Raw genomic sequence first — 19,311 nt, forward strand, 5'->3', positions numbered from 1 at the left:
CAAAATGGTCAAGGGTACTGACAATTCTTTAGCTGCTTCTCGCACAACACGAGCTGGTATACCATCCAATCCCACAGATGTATTGACATTGAGGTTATGCAATAGACTACTCACCTCCATTCACCACAATTCCTGTATAATCTACTGGTTTATTCGTTTCTGCAATGTCACCACCTGGATGATATATTCTTGCAAAGTGCTCACTCAGTAACTCAACTATCTCAACTGTAAGTTGAGATAGGCAAGATTGAGAATGAGGAAGCACCAGAGAGGATTCAGAGGTGAGTGACCAAGATCATGAGTGCTCTGTGGAATGCACCCTATGAGAATAAATTGAGGGTGATTGGATTGCAGAAATTAGTTGATAAGAGAAAAAGAGGGGAATTGATAGAAATATTTAAGTTGCTTAAAGGGTTTTATAGGATAGATGCAAGGGAAATGTTTCAGCACTTGGCTAAAGGGACCAGAAGAAGGGGTCATCCCTGAAAGTTGAATAAAGTAGGGGTGTGAGGACTAGATTTTTTGCTTGGAAAGTTGCGAATGAGTGGAATGGGTTGCCAGAGTCAGTTGTTAGCGTTTTGTCTGTTAATGGGTTCAAGGAGAGGTATGATAGATTGTGTGGATAGATTGGGTCTTCTGCAATGTCTTCTTACTCCATGGGAGGTGCCCATATAATAATAATAATAATAATAATAATAATATGTACTCCTCTTTGCATTCCTCTTGAAAAATTTGGTATTAGTATTAGCTAATACCAAAATTGATATTAGTCAGTATAACTTCCCAAAATTTAGAAAGTTAAAGGCAATCATATCCGATTGGACACAGTTGCACTCACTTGGGAGCATCATATTTCTCCAATTTATACTGCTTCAAACACGTGACTTGTTACATGGAATGATGCACCTCACCCATATGGTTGCCTACTGGGTTCTTTCCAAGAAGAACCCAGTAGGCAACCATATGGGTTCTTTCCAAGCAGTATATGCTAGGTGGCTAGTTTCCTACCAGATTTGAATTAATTAATTATTAAAACAATTCAAAATAAACAGCGAATTTAAGTTCAACAAGTAGATAAACAACACAATTTAGTATAAATGCATATTTGAATACCTGACATAAAACAAAGTTAAAACAGTTTACTTCAATTTTACACTATAAATCTGTAGCAACTTCTTAAGTCCAACTTGACTAGTAATATACATTTTATACATTAAATTACACATACACTCACATGCATTGAACTGCTGCTCAAAGGACATCTGCATTAGTGAATTTGTGAATGTTAGTCCATTTAATGCAGTTAGAAATTCACTAACGCAGCATCAAGCAGATCATTATATCCTTCGTCAGTTCTGAGAATTAGTTTTGCAGCATTCTTCACAGGATAGCATATCTTCTGTAAAATAATTATTTAGAACAACATACTGTACTTGGTTTGAAGATATCTAATATTCTGAGTGATGAATATAAATCCGTGAGATATAAAAAATTTCTCCAAGGAGTTTTCTTCCTTGGAGATTTTTTATATTTCATGGACTAAATACTTTAAGACTATTCCCTTCTATTTATGATTTGCTCAAACCTATAGCTACACCTGCTTCCTTGTTTTTTCTCTGTTGAGGTAAGTATGGGAGCAAAGCTTTTGGGAAGTATTATGTTTCAAGCATTTGTCTCTTCTGGATGTACATGTACTCTACTATGAGCTTTTCCCAATCAGCTGCAAGCAGATACTACAGTCAATTCGTTGACTCAATCCTTTTTAACAGGAGCCATCCTTACCAACTAGATTCCCGACAGAATTTCCTTTTTAACAGGTAGGTACAGCAACTACATAATCTGTCCCTTATCATGCATTCAGCGCCGTTATAGTTCCTTTGAAATTTGACTTAAGAATGCAGACATAATGCTTAGAACCTCTTAGTGGTTACTTGTATAGCACTGCTGCATGATGTATCCACTTATAATCTCCCTCTAACTCTCTGCTACCACTCCATCTCTCCTTTGTTGCTCCTCTCTGAAGATTTACTACTTCTTTTGCATTCTAAAATCCCTTGTATCATATGACAGATTAAAATTTTACAGTGCACTCTTCATAATAGATGGTGCTATGTAAATTAATCTTCTTGTGAGAAATCATTTTCAGCCCTGGAATTGAAGTCTAACAGTATAACTTTTAAAATATATATTTCTTAAAATATTCTGAGCATTACCTGAAAGCAGTAACTACAACATTTCGACTTGGTTCTTGATCATAACTCTGAGTTTCGCAACCAAAGAACTGGGCTAATTCATGAATAACACGGCGTGATTCACTATTCATGGGAGGAAAAGAATGGCTTCTTGATTTGTGTTTAGACTGGAAATACATGAAAATCAAAGTAAGATTTCATGTAATATGCATGCATATGCATACATACAACATTTTTAAAAAAAATAGTTGAACAGTAAAGAAAATTAAATTAAACAGACAAACTTTTTTTCATAGCAATATTTTGCAATTTGTAATCCTTCATCACAAAAAGATTTTTTGGAAGATCAAAATTTGGAATTCTGAACCTTAAGGCTCATTTGGTTCCATTTGCAACAGACAAGCAAAATATTCAAAAAGAGTAATCCCTATCACTAAATATACTATTGTTTTAATAGAAGTTTATTTCGAAGGATATATTAATATAAAAATATACCTGAACATCCTTGAAAGGAAAGAAAATATTTACTTTGTAGAGTCTTATAAGGCTGAAATTCAGTATAAACATGAATTAAACATAATACAGAAAATGAAGATTCAAAATTCATGATAGGATAAAGATGAGTTAGCAGCATGGAAAGTAAAATATGAATATAATGAAATTTAACATTAAGAACAGGAAGTATGTATGACTAATGATATAAAACTGTAATATACATAATATGCTAGTAGGAACCATAACAGTGTGTATGCTGGCTGTTTCAAGAAACTGTCAGATTATGGAAGAAAAGAACTCTCCATAATCTTAATCTGATGATTTCTTGAAATGGCATGCATAACATCATGTTTCCTACTTCCTTCTCATGCATTTTGCAGGCTTTTTTGTTTTTGGTGTTTTAATACATATTTCATAATGTTCAAATTTGATTAAGAAGAGTAATATAAAAGTTATACATCCCTTTTTTTGAGGTTTTACATTCACTGAGTGAACAGTAATAGTATCACCACGAGTGGTGTGAATGGTCACATAAGCCCGGCAAACAAGTAGTTCAAAATGGCAGTTGTTAGAGATGCATGAAACAGAGAGATGACTGAATTCTTAACTGAAGGAGTCCAATGTAAATTCATAACCATCAGATAAATGTGTATGGAGACAATACTGTTCAGCACAATTAGATGCTGAATCAGACACAAGCCTCAAGAGTGGCAGCAATAAGAAATGACAAACAAGTCACATTGAACTGATCAAGGACACTTATTGCTTCATAACTTGCAAATTGTGCAACATGGTCAGTACTGGAAAACCAGCAGTGATGACCATTATTAATGACTGTGGATATAAAAAGTTTTGTGTGCAACTAGAAAACACTAAGTAAAGGACATGAAGCTCAGAAAATCATCTGTACATTTACATGTTTCAATAAAGAGATGAAGCAATATATGTGACATAATAGGTTCACTATCATGATCCTGAAATGAAGAGAAAGTCAATGGCATCATTTCAGTTCACTGTCAAAAATAAATTAAAAGACAGCCTTCTGTTGGTGAGTAATGGTAACCATATTCTGAGACAAAATGGAGTCTTGTTTTTGGAAATGTTGCAAAATGATACAGTTTAGAAATTATGGACTTTACAACCATGTTATAAATAACTCTTTTAATTTCCCGATGTTTCGATCTTCATATTAAGATCATCATCATCTGGAGTATATACAAATATACAAGGATAAGCTGAGTTACATTACACACAGTAAGCTAAAGAAACAATGATTTGATCACCAGTTATTCTACTGGCATGACCTCTGGTGAAAAATAAATATAAAAAAAAATTAATTATTTAGAAACTACATCAAAGCTGAATTCTATTTAAGACAACATGAGAAAAACATTCTTTCTTATAGATAGTCTTCTTCCAGTAACAATGATGTCCTATTTTTAACATTACAATTGTTATTTTAGATTTAGGATTCTGGATTATCTACAGTCCTGTTTATAGTTAACTCTTAGAGAGAAAGGTTCCATGGGTAGAATATGTGCCTTCCATATGCTTGGGATTTTTAGACCATCATTATTGTTCAGATTGGGGTGGTTGATAATAATCTCACAGGCTTCCTTAAATTTGAGTTCATACCATGTTTGGCGTGATGTAAACAATTGTTCCAGTCAATTCTATGTAAAGTGTTCAGAGCATGATCAGAAAGGCCAACTTCACCATAGTTATATTTAATGTGTCGTTTATGTTCCTTTTGTCTGATAGGAATTGTGCGTCCTGTTTCCCCTATATATGGTAGATTACAGGTGCAATAAATATGGTATAATCTAGGGTGGGCCAGCGGAGGGAGTGGGTCTTTGGATGAGTTGAGTAAGCTTTTTAATTTTGGAGGAGGTCTAAAGGTGGCTTTGAGGTTGTATTTTTTTGTAGTATTCTGTTTATTTTATCTGATGTCCATTTAAATCTGGTTTATCTTTGTTTTTTTTTATTGAGGTCTTGTAGAGAATTTTGTTAATAGTGTTTTGGCTGTAACCAGTTTTTTGGAAAAGTACTGCTGATAACTTTAAATTCGTCTTTCAGTGCATGTTTATTGGAGAAGATCTTCAAAGCCCTGTTTTTTTATTTAGAGTATTAATGACACCTAGTTTTTGTGTTGGGTGGTGGTAGGAGTTTATGTGTATATATTGGCCAGTATGTGTCGGTTTCTGGTAAACAGTGAAGGAAAGACTGTGACAAGTGCATCTAGAAATGCAAGTGTGTTCTGTTTTTCAATCTCAAGTGTGAACTGTATGCGTTTGTGTAGTTTGTTTAGGTGGCTACTAAATAAAGTGGCCTAGTGTCTGGGGGCCATGGGACCAGATCACGAAAACATTGTCGACGTAGCTAAGCCAGACTTTGGGATTTAAAGGAGAGGAATCTAGAGCACGTTTCTCAAAATGTTTCATATAAAAGTTAGCAATTGGGGGGTGGGGGGGGGATAATGGCGAGCCCATGGCCGTGCCTTCTTTTTGTAGGTAGAAAGCATTTTGCCATACAAAATAACCAGAACGTAACACATGCGCAAAGAGTGCCTTTATATCTGGAGGGAATTTGTTCTGTAAAGAAGGATTGTCATTGATTGGGACATTCATAAAGAGGGCAGAGATGTCAAAACTGACTAATAAATCGTCTTTTTCTAATGTAACGTCTTTGATTATGTTTATGAAGTGTTGTGTGTTTCTGATATAGGAGGGACAATGACCTACCAACTCCTTGAGTGTTGCCGCTAATTTCTTGGCTAGGTGATAATTCGGGCTATCTATACCTTCGACTAGTAGTTTTTTGACTGTGTCTTCAGGCCATATAGCAATAGATTTAAGTTGTTTCTCTCTTTTCTTTTTTATTCTATTGGTTGGGTCACTGTTAACACATTATATACTATTGTCCAAGACTAGCAGATTCATTTTTTCTAAATAAGTGGTTTGGTTTAGAATAACGGTGGCACTTCCTTTATCGGCTCTAGTTATTACGATGTTCGGATTTGATTTTAATGATTTCACCCCTCTTAATTCGTGTTTTGTTAAGTTACTTGTTATTGTTTTCTTATGATTTATATTTACAATGTTGGCGGTTCCTAAACGCAATTTATCTGCTATGTTATTTGGAATGAATCTTAAGCCTCTTTCAGTTATTTATATCATACCAAAACATGGTTTGAATGCAAATTTAAGGAAGCCTGTGAGATTCTTGTCAACCACCCTAATCTTAACCATAATGATGGTCTAAAAATCCCAAGCATGTGGAAGGCACATATTCTACCCACAGAACCTTCCTCTCTAAAAGTTAACTATAAACAGGACTGTAGATAATCCACAATCCTAAATCTAAAATAACAATTGTAATGTTAAAAATAGGACATCATTGTTACTGAAAGAAGATTATCTTAACATGTTATGATAATCATGTTACGGCAGTCAACATGTTATCTTAACACGTTGACTGCTGTAACGTTAAAAAATTTTGTGATCCCCAGGCCAACCTCTTTTTGTTTTACAATTTGCTGGAAGTAACATAAAATAATCATATTTTATGATTTTTTTTATCTGTTTCATGCAGCTAAATAGATTTGTTAAGTGTAAATCACGTGTGCACCACACAGCCTGAAAAGAATTTTTTTACTGACTGGACCGAGCGGTGCACACATGATTCGCACTTCACATAAGGTCAAGCTTGCATATCTATGACGTGTACGAACAGTTATATGCATTCAGTGTTTTGTCCGGTGGAATATATTTGTTATAGTGATAAATATTGTTATAAATTGCCCTAATATGGGAGACTATGAAAATGAGCAACATCATTTAGAAGCCTCGATAAATGAAGTTCTATCTGATGACGAACCATACGAATATTCGTCGGAAAGTTACAATGGAAGTGATCTTAGTTCTGTGTCTTCAGATTCTCTCATTTCTAGAAAGAGAATAAAAGTATCTACAACTGGTAATACCGAAGTTTTCGCTCTTAGTACATCTCAGTTTACTGCTGCTCATTCTGTAGAAAAAACAATTGATGATGTTATAAGAAATCTGCATTTGACTAATGATTCTTCCTCAGATGAGATACTTGGAAATATGAATTCAACCGACCTACAATGGAATGAAATTACAGGTGATAATCTAAAACATTTTCAGTTTGTGGATAATAATTTTGGAATAAAACAAAATGTTATTGAAGAAATGCATGATAAACAGCCTGTAGACTTCTTTTTTATGTTTGTTGATGAAGGGCTGCTGGACCTAATGGTGCAAGAAACTAACAGATACGCTCTTCAAAAACTCAGTAAGACAATTTTACCAAAAGCAAGGATAAGAAAGTGGAAAAACACAAATCCCAATGAAATGAAGATATTTTTGGGTCTGCAAATTTGGTTTGGTTTAGTGCAGATGCCAAAATTAGAGTGTTATTGGTAGAATAACGTCCTCTATTCTACAGAAATCAAACAAGTTATGTCAAGGAATCGGTTCAATCTTCTTCTCAGTAACTGGCACTTCACAGACAACGAGGGTGGAAATACTTCTGAAAGACTTTATAAAATTACACCTCTTATAAATCATATAAGAAAAAATTTCCAGAAAATAATGACGCCTTAGAGTAATATTTGCATAGATGAAACGATAGTTCCTTTCCGAGGTAGTCTTGCCTTTTGTCAGTACATCAAGAATAAATGACACAAATTTGGCATAAAATTATTCAAATTGTGCATTGAAGATGGATATACATATGATTTCAAGATATAGTGTGCGCAGAAAAGACCAATAGCACTAATAGTGTTCCAACCTTCAATTGTTATGGAACTTCGTGAGAATCTACTTGACACGGACGCACAATATATGTAGATAATTATTATACCAGTATTGAATTAGCACACAAACTTTTGAATAGACAAACACACCTTGTAGGCACTTTGTGAAAAAATCAAAAGGGAATTCCACAGGATGTCCCAGAAGAAATTGAAAAAGGGTGAAATAATTGGTAAAGAAAGTGACACAGGGGTGGTGGTAATAAAATGGTGCGATAAACGTGAAGTGCTTATGTTATCAACAAAACACACAAACAAAATGAAATCTCTTACAGCAAGAAATGGTAATGAAGTGCAAAAGCCGGAAGCTATTATAGACTATAACAAAAGTTAAAGTTTTATTGATCTATCCGATCAGGTAAAAGCCTATGCTTCTTGTTTTCGAATAAGTGTGAAATGGTACCGAAAACTCGCAGATGAAATTCTTTTAGGTTCTGCTGTGGTGAACGTTTTTATAGAATATAAGCGAGTTACTGATAAAAACATTAGCATTACAGAATTTAGAGAAGAAATCGCAAAAGAGTTATTAGGAATTACACCAAAGGAAAATAATGTCACTTCGACTTCAGACAAGGAAAAAACATATTTTAGAAGATGTACATCTTGCTACAAAAAGTTAACAGAAAAATTTTACTGTGTTTGCTGTTTTACTATTGTGCATAACTGTACTTTGTAATTGATTAGTAATAATTTCACCTAATTATTTTTTTCATATCTATTTGTCTATTGTTTGTCATTTTTTATTTATTATTTTTTACTAAATAATTTAAGGAAATCACAACGTCAACTAGGATAAACATTAAAAATAAATTTAATATACTTCAATATTTCGGCAACGTCACGTTGCCATTTTCAAGAAACTTAAGAACAAGACACATGCACGCAGGCACAACAAACAGTGAGTGAGGAAGAAGCAGGAAGCTATTATTTCTCCTAAAGTCCTGATGGTGATCAGGACTTTAGTGGCAATGGTGATCCTGACAATTTTTATTATTAGGAGAACTATGAATTTAGTATCTGAAGATATGATGTTTGATTCTATGTGAATGTTTTGACCTGAAGAACTAAGTTATTTGTATTATCTTATTTTCTTGATTTCAATATTGTGTGTGCCTGATTCTTTTTCATTGCACCGTTCATAAAAAGTTCAGATCTTGTGGGAGCCTTAAGTGTAAAATATCAAATTCGGCCTATATGTTTAACGAGACTGCTAAATTAATTGAAGATTGATTCTACTATTTGCATAGGCTAATCTAAATATAGGGTAGTGGCAGTATAAATATAAATTTCTGTATATTAAAATTAGTAATCAACCAGCAATTAATTGATTTTATTAAGAACAACATTACAACAAGATGGCGGATCCAAAAACCAGGATGTACGATCCAACAATGTAATGGGTAAATAGAGAGAAAGAGAGGGCGCCAGCAACTCAGATGAAGTCAGTCCACTAGATGATAGCTTACTAGTCCTCCTAATGGATCTCCCACAATGAGGCTTTTGACTGCATGGAGATGCCTGCATAATGATGATGATAATAATGACTGTATAAGATTCTTCTGATCTTCTTCTTGCAAAGAATCAAAGAGATGATGGAGAAGAAATTTTTGGATTTTGGAGTAATAGGAAGACACACTGAAATTATCAATGCAATAACTCAAAGAAAATTAGCAGCAATTAATCTGACCCCCCCCCCCAAGAGTAGCAATGCTGCACAAAAGTTATGGTAAATAGCTTTGACAAGGGACTGGAAATTTGAATTATGATGTAAGTTTAATCTAATATAAGTAGAAAAAAACAAAGATGGTTCTTTTCAATGAAAGACATTTGCACTTGGAGAACCAAGATTTACATAAGGAATTTGGGAGAAGTTACAATAATATTTAATTTAAACACAAATAATTATGAAGGTGTTTATTTTTTTTAACATTTGTGTTATAATAAATTACAAACATGAAGTAATTTTTTAAATTATTAAGTATGTTTATTTAAATGACTCCAATATGCACAAATACTGATAGAGCGTATTTGTGCATGTTGTGCAAAACTCTGCTAAATCGACATTGTAGTCGATTTAGCAGTGTTTTGGCTGCATGGTTCAAAATATCTGAATTTAAACTTTTAATGCAAACAATTCAAACCACATGGTTGGAAGGTGATTGTGCCAAGAACCAGACATGATCCTAACAGAGGTCAATGGATAAATGCCAAGGACACATTTTGTTCAAATCTTCCTTTAGATTTTAGTTATAGAAAAATTAATTCTATACTTATCTGCAATAATACTGTGACAAAAATATAAAATTAAGAAAAAAAGGATGAAAATTTATAAAATGCTTTGACCCCCCCCTCCCCAAGACTTCTGTATACCACACTGGTAGAGAAAATAGGTATGAAGAACATTTATTTGCACTTTACTCTTAAAATGCAAGGAATGCAAGTTTCTTCTTCTTATTATTATTAAACAAGACCTCATGGAGTCAAAGACTCATCTAGGAGGTCCTTTTATCTCACACACATCTCATCATACCAGATCTTAAACACATTCAAACTCCTTGCAGACACCACACTCTCAGGCAAGGCATTCCAATCATTCACAACTCTGCACGAAAAAAACCTGCCTCTCACTCCCCTACTCACACCCTCTTTATACAGTTTCCAGGGATGACCTCTGGTTCTCCCCTGATCTCCCACTATTCTCTGTAGAACTTCTCCACCATTGATCCTATAGCAACCCCTTACCAACTTGTAGGTCTCTATCATATCTCCCCCTCTTCCTTCTCTCCACTAGACTGTGCAAATTACATCTTTTCAATCTTTCCTCATACTCGACATTCCAGAGGTCAGAAACTACCTTAGTCAGTCGCCTTTGGACCCTTTCCAACATCTCTTCATCCTTCTGAAAACCAGGTGACCAAATCTCGGCACAATAGTCCATGTGTGGCCTAATCAAAGCCTTATACAATGGAACAAGAATCTCCCTACTTCTACACGTCAGTGTCCTCCTCATCATTCCCAGAAGTCTTTGTGTTGTCTTCACAATTTTGGCGATGTGTCCCCTAAATTTTAGATCCTTATCCACTATCACTCCCAGATCTCTTATTTCCTCTACTTCCAATAATATATTCTCACCAAGCATAAATTCTGCATCCCATCTTTGTTTTCCAAATTTTAAAACCTTACATTTTGCAACATTGAACTCACATCCCCATTTGCTTGCCCAATCACTCAATTTATTCAAGTCTTCTTGCAAGGCCACAACATCTTCACTACTCTTCATGGTTCGTCCCAACTTTGCATCATCTGCAAACAACTGAATATCTCCATCCAAATCTTCGCCAATATCATTAATATACAAGTTAAATAGTAATGGCCCTAAAACAGATCCCTGAGGCACTCCACTAGTGACTTTCCAACCCCATCTGCTCTAGTTTGACTGTCAACTTATCATGAGGTACTCTATCAAAAGCTTTTGCGAAATCCAAGTATATTACTGTGTATCCTTCTCCTCTGTCCAAGGAAGCAGTCACTTTATTGTAATAAGTAAGTAGATTACTAAAACACGACCTCCCTTTAGCAAATCCATGCTGTCCATCAAAGATTATACCATTGTTGTCAACCCAACTCTGGATCCTAGTTCTCACAAGCTTCTCCAACAACTTAACCACAACACCTGACACACAGATAGGCCTATAGTTTGATGCTTGAGTTCGATCACCTCCTTTATGAAGTGGCATAATCTTGCCCTCCTTCCACTCTTTAGGGACTTGACCAAGAGCAAGACTCGTATTAAAAAAAATATGTCAAGGCAGGTGTCAACTCTCTGGCACATTCCTTCAGAATACGCGGTGATATATTATCAAGTCCCACAGCCTTATTTACATCTAGTTTACTCAACTCCCCAAACACCTCTTGCTCACTTACAGTCAGTCTCTCCTCCCCATCATCAACTGCTCTTAATCTCTCCATGAAGTCACAATCACAAGATTGAAAGATCTTTATGAACTGCTCATTAAGTATCTCCACCACACATTCTGCAACAGCTGTGTTTATACCATTTCCTCCAATCAATGTCATCCTTCCATAATCATTCTTTCTTTTGCTGGCTACATATCGAAAGAATTCCCTAGGATTCTTTTTAGCTTCATTAGCTAACTGCTGTTCATACCTCTCTTTAGCTACTCTCACCAACCAAGTCACCCTCCTTGCCTGGTCTTTGTAGACCTCATGAAATTGGTTACTTCCACTTCTCTTATGCTGCCTCCACAATGCCCTTTTTCTCTGTATTGCATGCTTAATCTCTTTATTCATCCATCTCACACCTACCTTATTTAACCTTCTCACCCATGGTATACATTTAGACATTGCATCCACTAAATATTTTTTGAAAATCCCCCAAGCTGCATTGATCTCTTTTCCAGCTAACTCCTCATTCCATGCTACACCTGCAAGTTGTCTCCTAAGCTCTTCATAATCACCCCCCTTGTAGTTCCACATATACCCTTTTTTCACAGGGGTCCTTGCACTGCTGGCAACCACCCAAGTAATCACCTCATGGTCACTTTCACCAATTGGTGGATGATTTGATACCTCATTGATAATTACATCCTCCGATGAGATGACCAAATCCAAGACCCTTAATCCTCTTGTGCCCTCTGTTACATACTGTCTGAGGTAGTTATCCCTCAAAAACTCAAGAAACTCATTTTCTTTATTTCCAGTTGCTATCTCTTCATTCCAGTCTATATTGCCATAATTAAAATCACCCATAATGATCACCCTTTTCTTATTTGCTTGGCTTATTTGACTATACATTTCACTATCACCACCATCCACATTACCAGGTCTATAACAACATCCTACCAAGTATTTGATTCTATTCACCTCTATCTCACACCATACTGCCTCAAAACCACTGGCCCCATTTCCCTCTTGCATCTCTACCTTGTATGGATATCTCTTTCTCTATCATCAATAGCACACCCCTCCCTTTTTACCCCTTCTATCCTCACGAAACACATCATACCTTTCCATCTCTATTCCTGTCAGGATGTCATCCTCATCTAACCATGTCTCACTTATTCTGACAATCCCTGGGTGCACAGATGCAATTAGTGCAACCATTTCATCCGCCTTGTTTCTTATACTTCTAGCATTGGTATACAAACACAACAACTCATTTCTGGATCTACAGCTAGTTCCACTGATACCACTCACTCGATGTGATCTCTCCATGCTGGACTGGGACCATTTCCCTTTCTGCTTCTTCATTTTAGAACCCTTTGCAATTTCATCTGTTTCCTTTTGATCCCTGATCATCCCATTACTTTCCTGCCTACACATGCTCTCACCTCCTCTTGGAGCATCCACCTTTCTCACGCTGTGTATCCCTGTCCACCCTGAGCCTCCCCGTTTCCCTGCTCCTCTTGCACACCCATTCTCTCATTTTCTATACTCATACCACTCACTTCCACATTCATTTCCACTCCTTCAATCTCTCCTGTCTTACTCTCCTGCTCTTCCACATCACCCCCCTCTTGATCTGATTCATTCTCTCTATTCACTTCTCCACTTTCCAGCAGCAGTCTCTCCAAGCGACTCGCACTCAAATGCAGTCCATCGCTCCCATACAGCTCACTTCATCCCTCAAACTCATTCCACACATTAACAAACTGTACTCCCATCTCCTCACACATTTCAGCCAGAATATCATTCATAATACTTGCTCTCCGCCTCATTTCACCACAATCATACCTAGGCAACACACTGACCACCCTTCCTGTCACACTATTCTCCTTTATCTTTCCAAGCAGTCTCCTGACATTCATTTTGACATGCTCTTTGTTCTCTCTCAAATCATTTGTACCAATTAATACAATTAACTCTTTTGCTCGTTCCCGCCTCATATTCAATGCCTCAATCACTCTACTCATTTTACCGCCGGAAAACATACCTTGTGCATTTTATCCTCTAGCACACCTTTAATAATGGAGTCGCCATACAACGCCACTCGCTCATCTTTTGTTAACTCTTTCATGCCATCATGATTTATTTTAATAGTTTTGACCTGAATTCTCTTAATTTCATTCTGCATCCATTTCATTTCTTGCTTCATCCAATCCAATTCACCTTCCGAACCTCGCGACGCATTCACTCTATCATTAAATCTTTCTAACTTTCTAACTCTCGACCCCCTCTTCTCACTTTCCCTCTCATTCATCCTTCTTTGTTTCCGTACTTTCGGTCCAACATACGTCCAACTTTCACTATCATTCTTCTCACTTTCACTCTCAGATATCTTTCTTCGTTTCCGTACTTTCGGACTAACATGCGTCCAACTTTCGCTATCATTCTTCTCACTTTTACTGTCATTCATCTTTCTTTGGTTCAGTACTTTCGTTCCAACATGCGTCCAACTTTCGCCATCAGTCATTCTTTTTTCACTATCATTCATTCTTTCGATTTTTTTACTTGCGATTTCTGCATCACGCCATTTCTACTTTCATTCGTTCTCTCAATTTCGTTTCTTTCTGCCTCACTTTTGTCCCTTTTAACATCCGTTACAGTTGTCAAATCGCTCTTTTTCTTTTTTCCTGATTTTTTAACATTTTTTCGCCTGTCTTTCTCACCATCCTTCTCTTTCAAACGTGCACTCGCGACACAATCAGTACTAGCACTTTCTGTCGTCAACTTCATATTCGCATTCATCAATTCCTCGTTCAGGTCACATTCCGCACACACCCTTCTTCCATCCGCACTAAACATCCACAAATCATTTATGTAATCGAAGGAATACATATAACAGACCTCACATTTAACGAACCGACTGAAATCCAAATTAAAATCATGGAATGACAATGCCGCCGCCATTTTTTTTTTTTCTCTGCAGGTTACTAGGTCTAATATTAACGTTTTTGTATTTAGTTTAAGCAAGAAAAAAAAAAACCCACACTAATAATATCGGTAGCGTACAACGTTTACAGCCGCTCTTACTTAAACAATTACGCATATATACTTAATTATTCCTAGTAAAACTTATCTGAATCAGGAGCTCTTCAAAACACGTCCGTAGCACTTGACCCACTAGCGCCCTCCTTCTTGTCAAAAATTGGTGCTAGGAATTTACCTTCCGCTGCAAATTGGATATTAATTTATCACAGTCTTAATTGGTAATGGTAAAGATCGTATTTTTGATAAAAGTGCATGAAGACACTATTTTTCACTAATGGGTTCCGGTTTTCAGCAGAAAACTGGAACCCATTAGCAAGTGCTTATGAAGTAAGATGATCTTGCAGTTGTCTTTCAGTCACCCCCTCATGCTAAAGGAATGACAGACATCCAAGGAAGTAGTTCTGTTATCGAGTTAACCTTTTGGCAGCAAAAAGTGTTACAAATAAGGATCCATGGATAATAGTTAAAAAAGTGTAACTTCAACTTATGCTTGGTTGGGCTAGAGGGGGAGGGGATTAATAAAAAGAGGGAAAGGTCTTCTGAGATAAAGGTCTTTTAATGTACCATACCACTTGTGTCACAAGCTTTTTCTATATAAAAGAAAACTGACACCAGGTATTCATATTTCTGGGATGCATCTCTGATGGCTACTACTAGACTACTTGATATATCTAGATATTGATATCAAGTAGTCAAGTGAAAAATATGTTTCTACAAGAGCTGCACTGAGTTTTTTTTGGGGAAAAAAACACTAAGATAAACATCAATCATTTTCTCCAAGATATTAAAGAGAAAACTAGAATATAGCTGCTTTTGAGTTCTGGATCATTTCTTGGATCCAGAACTCAAATTTCCTTGATCAAATTTGACAACCTATTTGACAGGAATACAAGAAGGATGGCAAAAGACATTTTATCATCTAATAAGAGAAGATAAGGATTTTGATTTTAAAGATTGTGTTTTCACACTTTGGATTTTTCTGAAAAATAAATTTTTGTTTAAGCATAAACTGTTGTTTTGTTGACTTTATTTAACATGGAAAACAAATTCTCACTTTATGAGCACACACTAGGAATGAATCAACTTGTAAAAATCAAGAACTATCTTACCAAAAAGCCAGGATATAACATGTTATGTCTATACACAGATGAAGTGTATCAAGAACAAAAAAGTTGGGTTTGTTGTTTTGGTAAAAATGTAATGGCCTGAAATTACTAGCATTAGTGAAACCTGGCTTTCAGAGTGAGATCTAATCAGAATTGAGAGTAAAGAGTACAGTATATTTTAGAGAGACAGAAGAAATAAGAGAGGGGAGGGGGCTAGTAATGATATCAGATGATTTCAATCCAGTTATGGTAGAAACTCATGAATGAAACTCAGAAACTGAGGATGAAATATACATGGGCACATGTTGTTACAGATCTTGTAGGCTAGGAATGATGAAATGCATTGCCAAATTATAATGATGGGTGCTAAACAAGTAATTATTATGGGTCGCTTAAATTATCTGAACACTGAATGAGTAGCATAGAAAACTCATAAGAAGGAAGGAGAATTTATTGAGTTGTTCCAAAACAACTTCCTCAGGCAGCATGAGAAACTTGAGGTCAAAGAGTGCTAGACACAATCCTAATGACAGAAGGAGCTGCAGTTCAGGACATGACTATTTTGCTACCAATTAGTGACAGTGATCATGCCATACTGACCTGGGAAGCAGAGAAGTACAGGGTGTTCGGGATAAATTTGACAGTTTCGTAAGGAAAAAGAAAATCTTCTTTGTATCTATTAAATTTAATGAATTGACAAAAAACATTACAGGCAGAGTTAATTACAATACTATCAACAAGATTTACTCAAAATAACCACCATTAGCATCGATCACAGCTTCAATCCTGCTTCGGAACCTCGAACAAGCTGATGCTACAGTCTCCCTGGGAAGGGCCGCAAAAACTGTTTTAATTTTATCCATTAACTGGGCTTTTGTATTACTGGAAGTGCGATTGGTGTCTTTTTCAACTGCGCCCCATACAAAATAATCCATGGGGTTAAGATCTGGGGAGTTTGGAGGCCAAACATTTGGACTGGTGAAGTCGTAGAAATTTTCAGACAACCATTTTTGACTTTTCCCAGAGGTGTGGCAAGGGGCCGAATCCTGCTGCCATACATACGGCCTACCATTGGCTACCCTTGTTATCCAGGGCTTGACTACAGTGTTTAGCAACTCCACGTAGCCATCTGAAATCAATCTGAGGCCCTCTTGGAAAAAATGCGGAGGCATCACATTGCCTTCAGAGGATACACATCCAAAAACCATCACAGTTTGGGGAAATTTAGTCTGCATTACACGAGGAATGTCCTTTGTACTGTATGCAAGCCATCTGTTATTCTGCGTGTTGTGTTTTTGATCCTGGCAAAAGTTTTTCTCATCGGAAAAGAACCAGATTGTTTGTGGTTCCGCAGGATGTTTCACTTTGCTTAGAAGTTTCTTCGCGTTTATCAAACGTTTTTCACGGGCCTTTTCTGTAAGCAGCTGACCTTTGCGGCGCTTGTATGAGTAGTAGCGGAGGTCTTCATTGAGTGCAAGCTTCATAGTAGAGGCTGCAACATTCATTTCACGTGACAAAGCCCGAATTCCAATGCCAGGGATCTTCAACACCTGTTCCTGCAGATTTGCGAGGAATTCTGCTGTACGAACGCAATCAGATCGTCTGCTAGGGATCTTTCTTCTTGCTACATCCTCGTAGTCACCATTGCAAGTCTCTAGTTCATGCCTGATTGTTTTTACTGTATTCAGGGAGCATTGGGCAGCAGTCGAAATATCCTTATTTTGATGGCCGGCACGAATCATCATGATACAAGTTATTCTCTTCCATGATTCAGGTGGGTTCCAGCTATCCATCCTTTCTGACATCTTGTATATGAATGAAGAAGGGTCCAACCTTTTAAATGAAGAGAAGTGTGTGTTAATACATGTAACTTACGGAAAAATATAATTAATTATAAATATGTCAAATTTATCCCGAACACCCTGTATATGGATGTTCCAATTAGGTTAAATGTCGAACTACAAAGCTAGAAATTATGACAAACTCAGAATAACACCATGTTCATTTCCATGGTTATCAATTCCTGATTGGGAAAGATATCAGTAGTGCATGGGAAGCTCTGAAAAAATGCTTAAATAAAGTAGTATTTGAATGTGTCCATAGTTTAATTAGCAAACAGAGTGGGAGTTAAATCAACTGAAACCTTATTAAGCAGAAAATCCATAAAAAGGTGATGTGGAAGGAATGGAAATATTATTATTATTTATACAGGCACTTCCTGGAGTCAAAAGACTCATCACAGGAAATCCACTATCCATTAACACAATATCTATCATACATCTACTTAAACCCTATTCACTATTGGGGTGCTTGCCAACTACCTGTTATCCCCTACTCCCTCCCTCCCAATGTATTGAAAAATTTCTTCTGTGTCAATCTTATAGAATCTCTTTAGTAACTTACAGATTTTTTATCATATCCCCTCTCCTCTGTCTGTCAGCTAAACTCTGCAATCCACACACTCTTGATATAATGCACAGGCCAGAAAAATTATGAATACAATACAGAAAGCTAAGCTGGAATATGAGAAGAAATTGGCTGTGTGGACTAGAGGCAACCCAAAAGAATTTTATCACTATACTGCAAGCAAAAGAAAGAATAACTTTCTGAATGAAGATGCAACTGTTCAAATAATGAATGCTCACTTTACTAAGCTCTATCAACCTGGTTTACATAAGATGACACACATTGCTACCACTACACTGGATGAAGAGACAGACCCCTAGAACTTTCATCTGATGAGATACATGAGAAGGAGGTTCTAGGACTGTTGCATAACTTAGATAAGAATTCAGCAATAATGACAGATGGGATAACAGCATGTATGTGCTAAGGAACATTCGCTGAACTGGCCAGGCCCTTGGCACGGTTAAATAATGTATGATAACTGTGATATTGAAATGAAAAATGACATGTAAGGATAGGAAAGTCATTTTGCATCTTTACAAGGCCTTGATACAAATATACCTCTGGAATTTTTTATGCTTCTTTTCCATGGTCAGATTATTGATTTTGCTCTCCTGATCCAAACATCTGCACTGAATTAATAACTGATATAATCCTCACTGAAATGAGAGCCGTCATTCCCCACTCCACTGCAACCTACTCCTAACCACCTGGCTCTTAAAAGATTCCCTTGTAAACAATTTCTGTTTCTGCCTTAAAACCAATTTCCAATAATCTCATTAAGTAATCATCAGTGCTCATTTGGTGCATTATAATCAGTGGTTATTATGTGAAATGATATCAAAATTTTTGCTAAAAAAAAAAAAAAAAAAGGCAATGCAAATAAAGTGAATAGATATTATCATAATCTATTTTCCTCTTCATAAAAAGTAAGCAGGTTTGTGATGAAAGGCAACAACAGTGAGAAATTATCTAATAATCAAGAAAGTCAGGAATGGCAAACATTATCCAAAATGTCCAATCTCAATCCTATCACAATACTGTGAAAGAGGAAGTCAAAGCTAAACCACCTGATTCCTTGGCAATTTTCCAAAGGAAAATCTTCTTGGAAATATCTTTCCACAGAATTGTTGTCATTAATGCCATGGCAGTTAAAATCAGTATTAAATATTTTGTTTTTTTATAAATCATAGCTTTTTTTTATGCTGTAATGCAACTAACATCATGCTGTATTTTTCTAATTAGATATTCCCTAGAATATCTTAGAGTAGCAATTTAGAGTTGGTAAAAAACAATTTTTAAACATATCAACAAAATTTGTTATCAT

At 36.1% G+C, this 19,311-nt stretch overlaps 1 protein-coding gene across 3 annotated transcripts in view; it reads right to left on the reverse strand.

Moving 5' to 3' along the window:
- Positions 1-19,311, reverse strand: part of LOC150100074 (transcriptional repressor NF-X1-like) — a 222,136-nt gene that overhangs the window by 11,519 nt on the left and 191,306 nt on the right. For all 3 annotated transcript variants that reach the window (XM_090403287.1, XM_090403285.1, XM_090403286.1), the window contains exon 12: positions 2,214-2,359. In XM_090403287.1, the coding sequence (XP_090259413.1) occupies positions 2,214-2,359 (146 nt within the window). The remainder of the gene's footprint in view (positions 1-2,213; positions 2,360-19,311) is intronic.

The sequence above is a fragment of the Typopeltis vanoorti genome, chromosome 13 (genome assembly GCF_054136105.1).
Source record: "Typopeltis vanoorti isolate ZY-2024b chromosome 13, IOZ_Tvanoo_1.0, whole genome shotgun sequence".
NCBI lineage: Eukaryota > Metazoa > Arthropoda > Arachnida > Uropygi > Thelyphonidae > Typopeltis > Typopeltis vanoorti.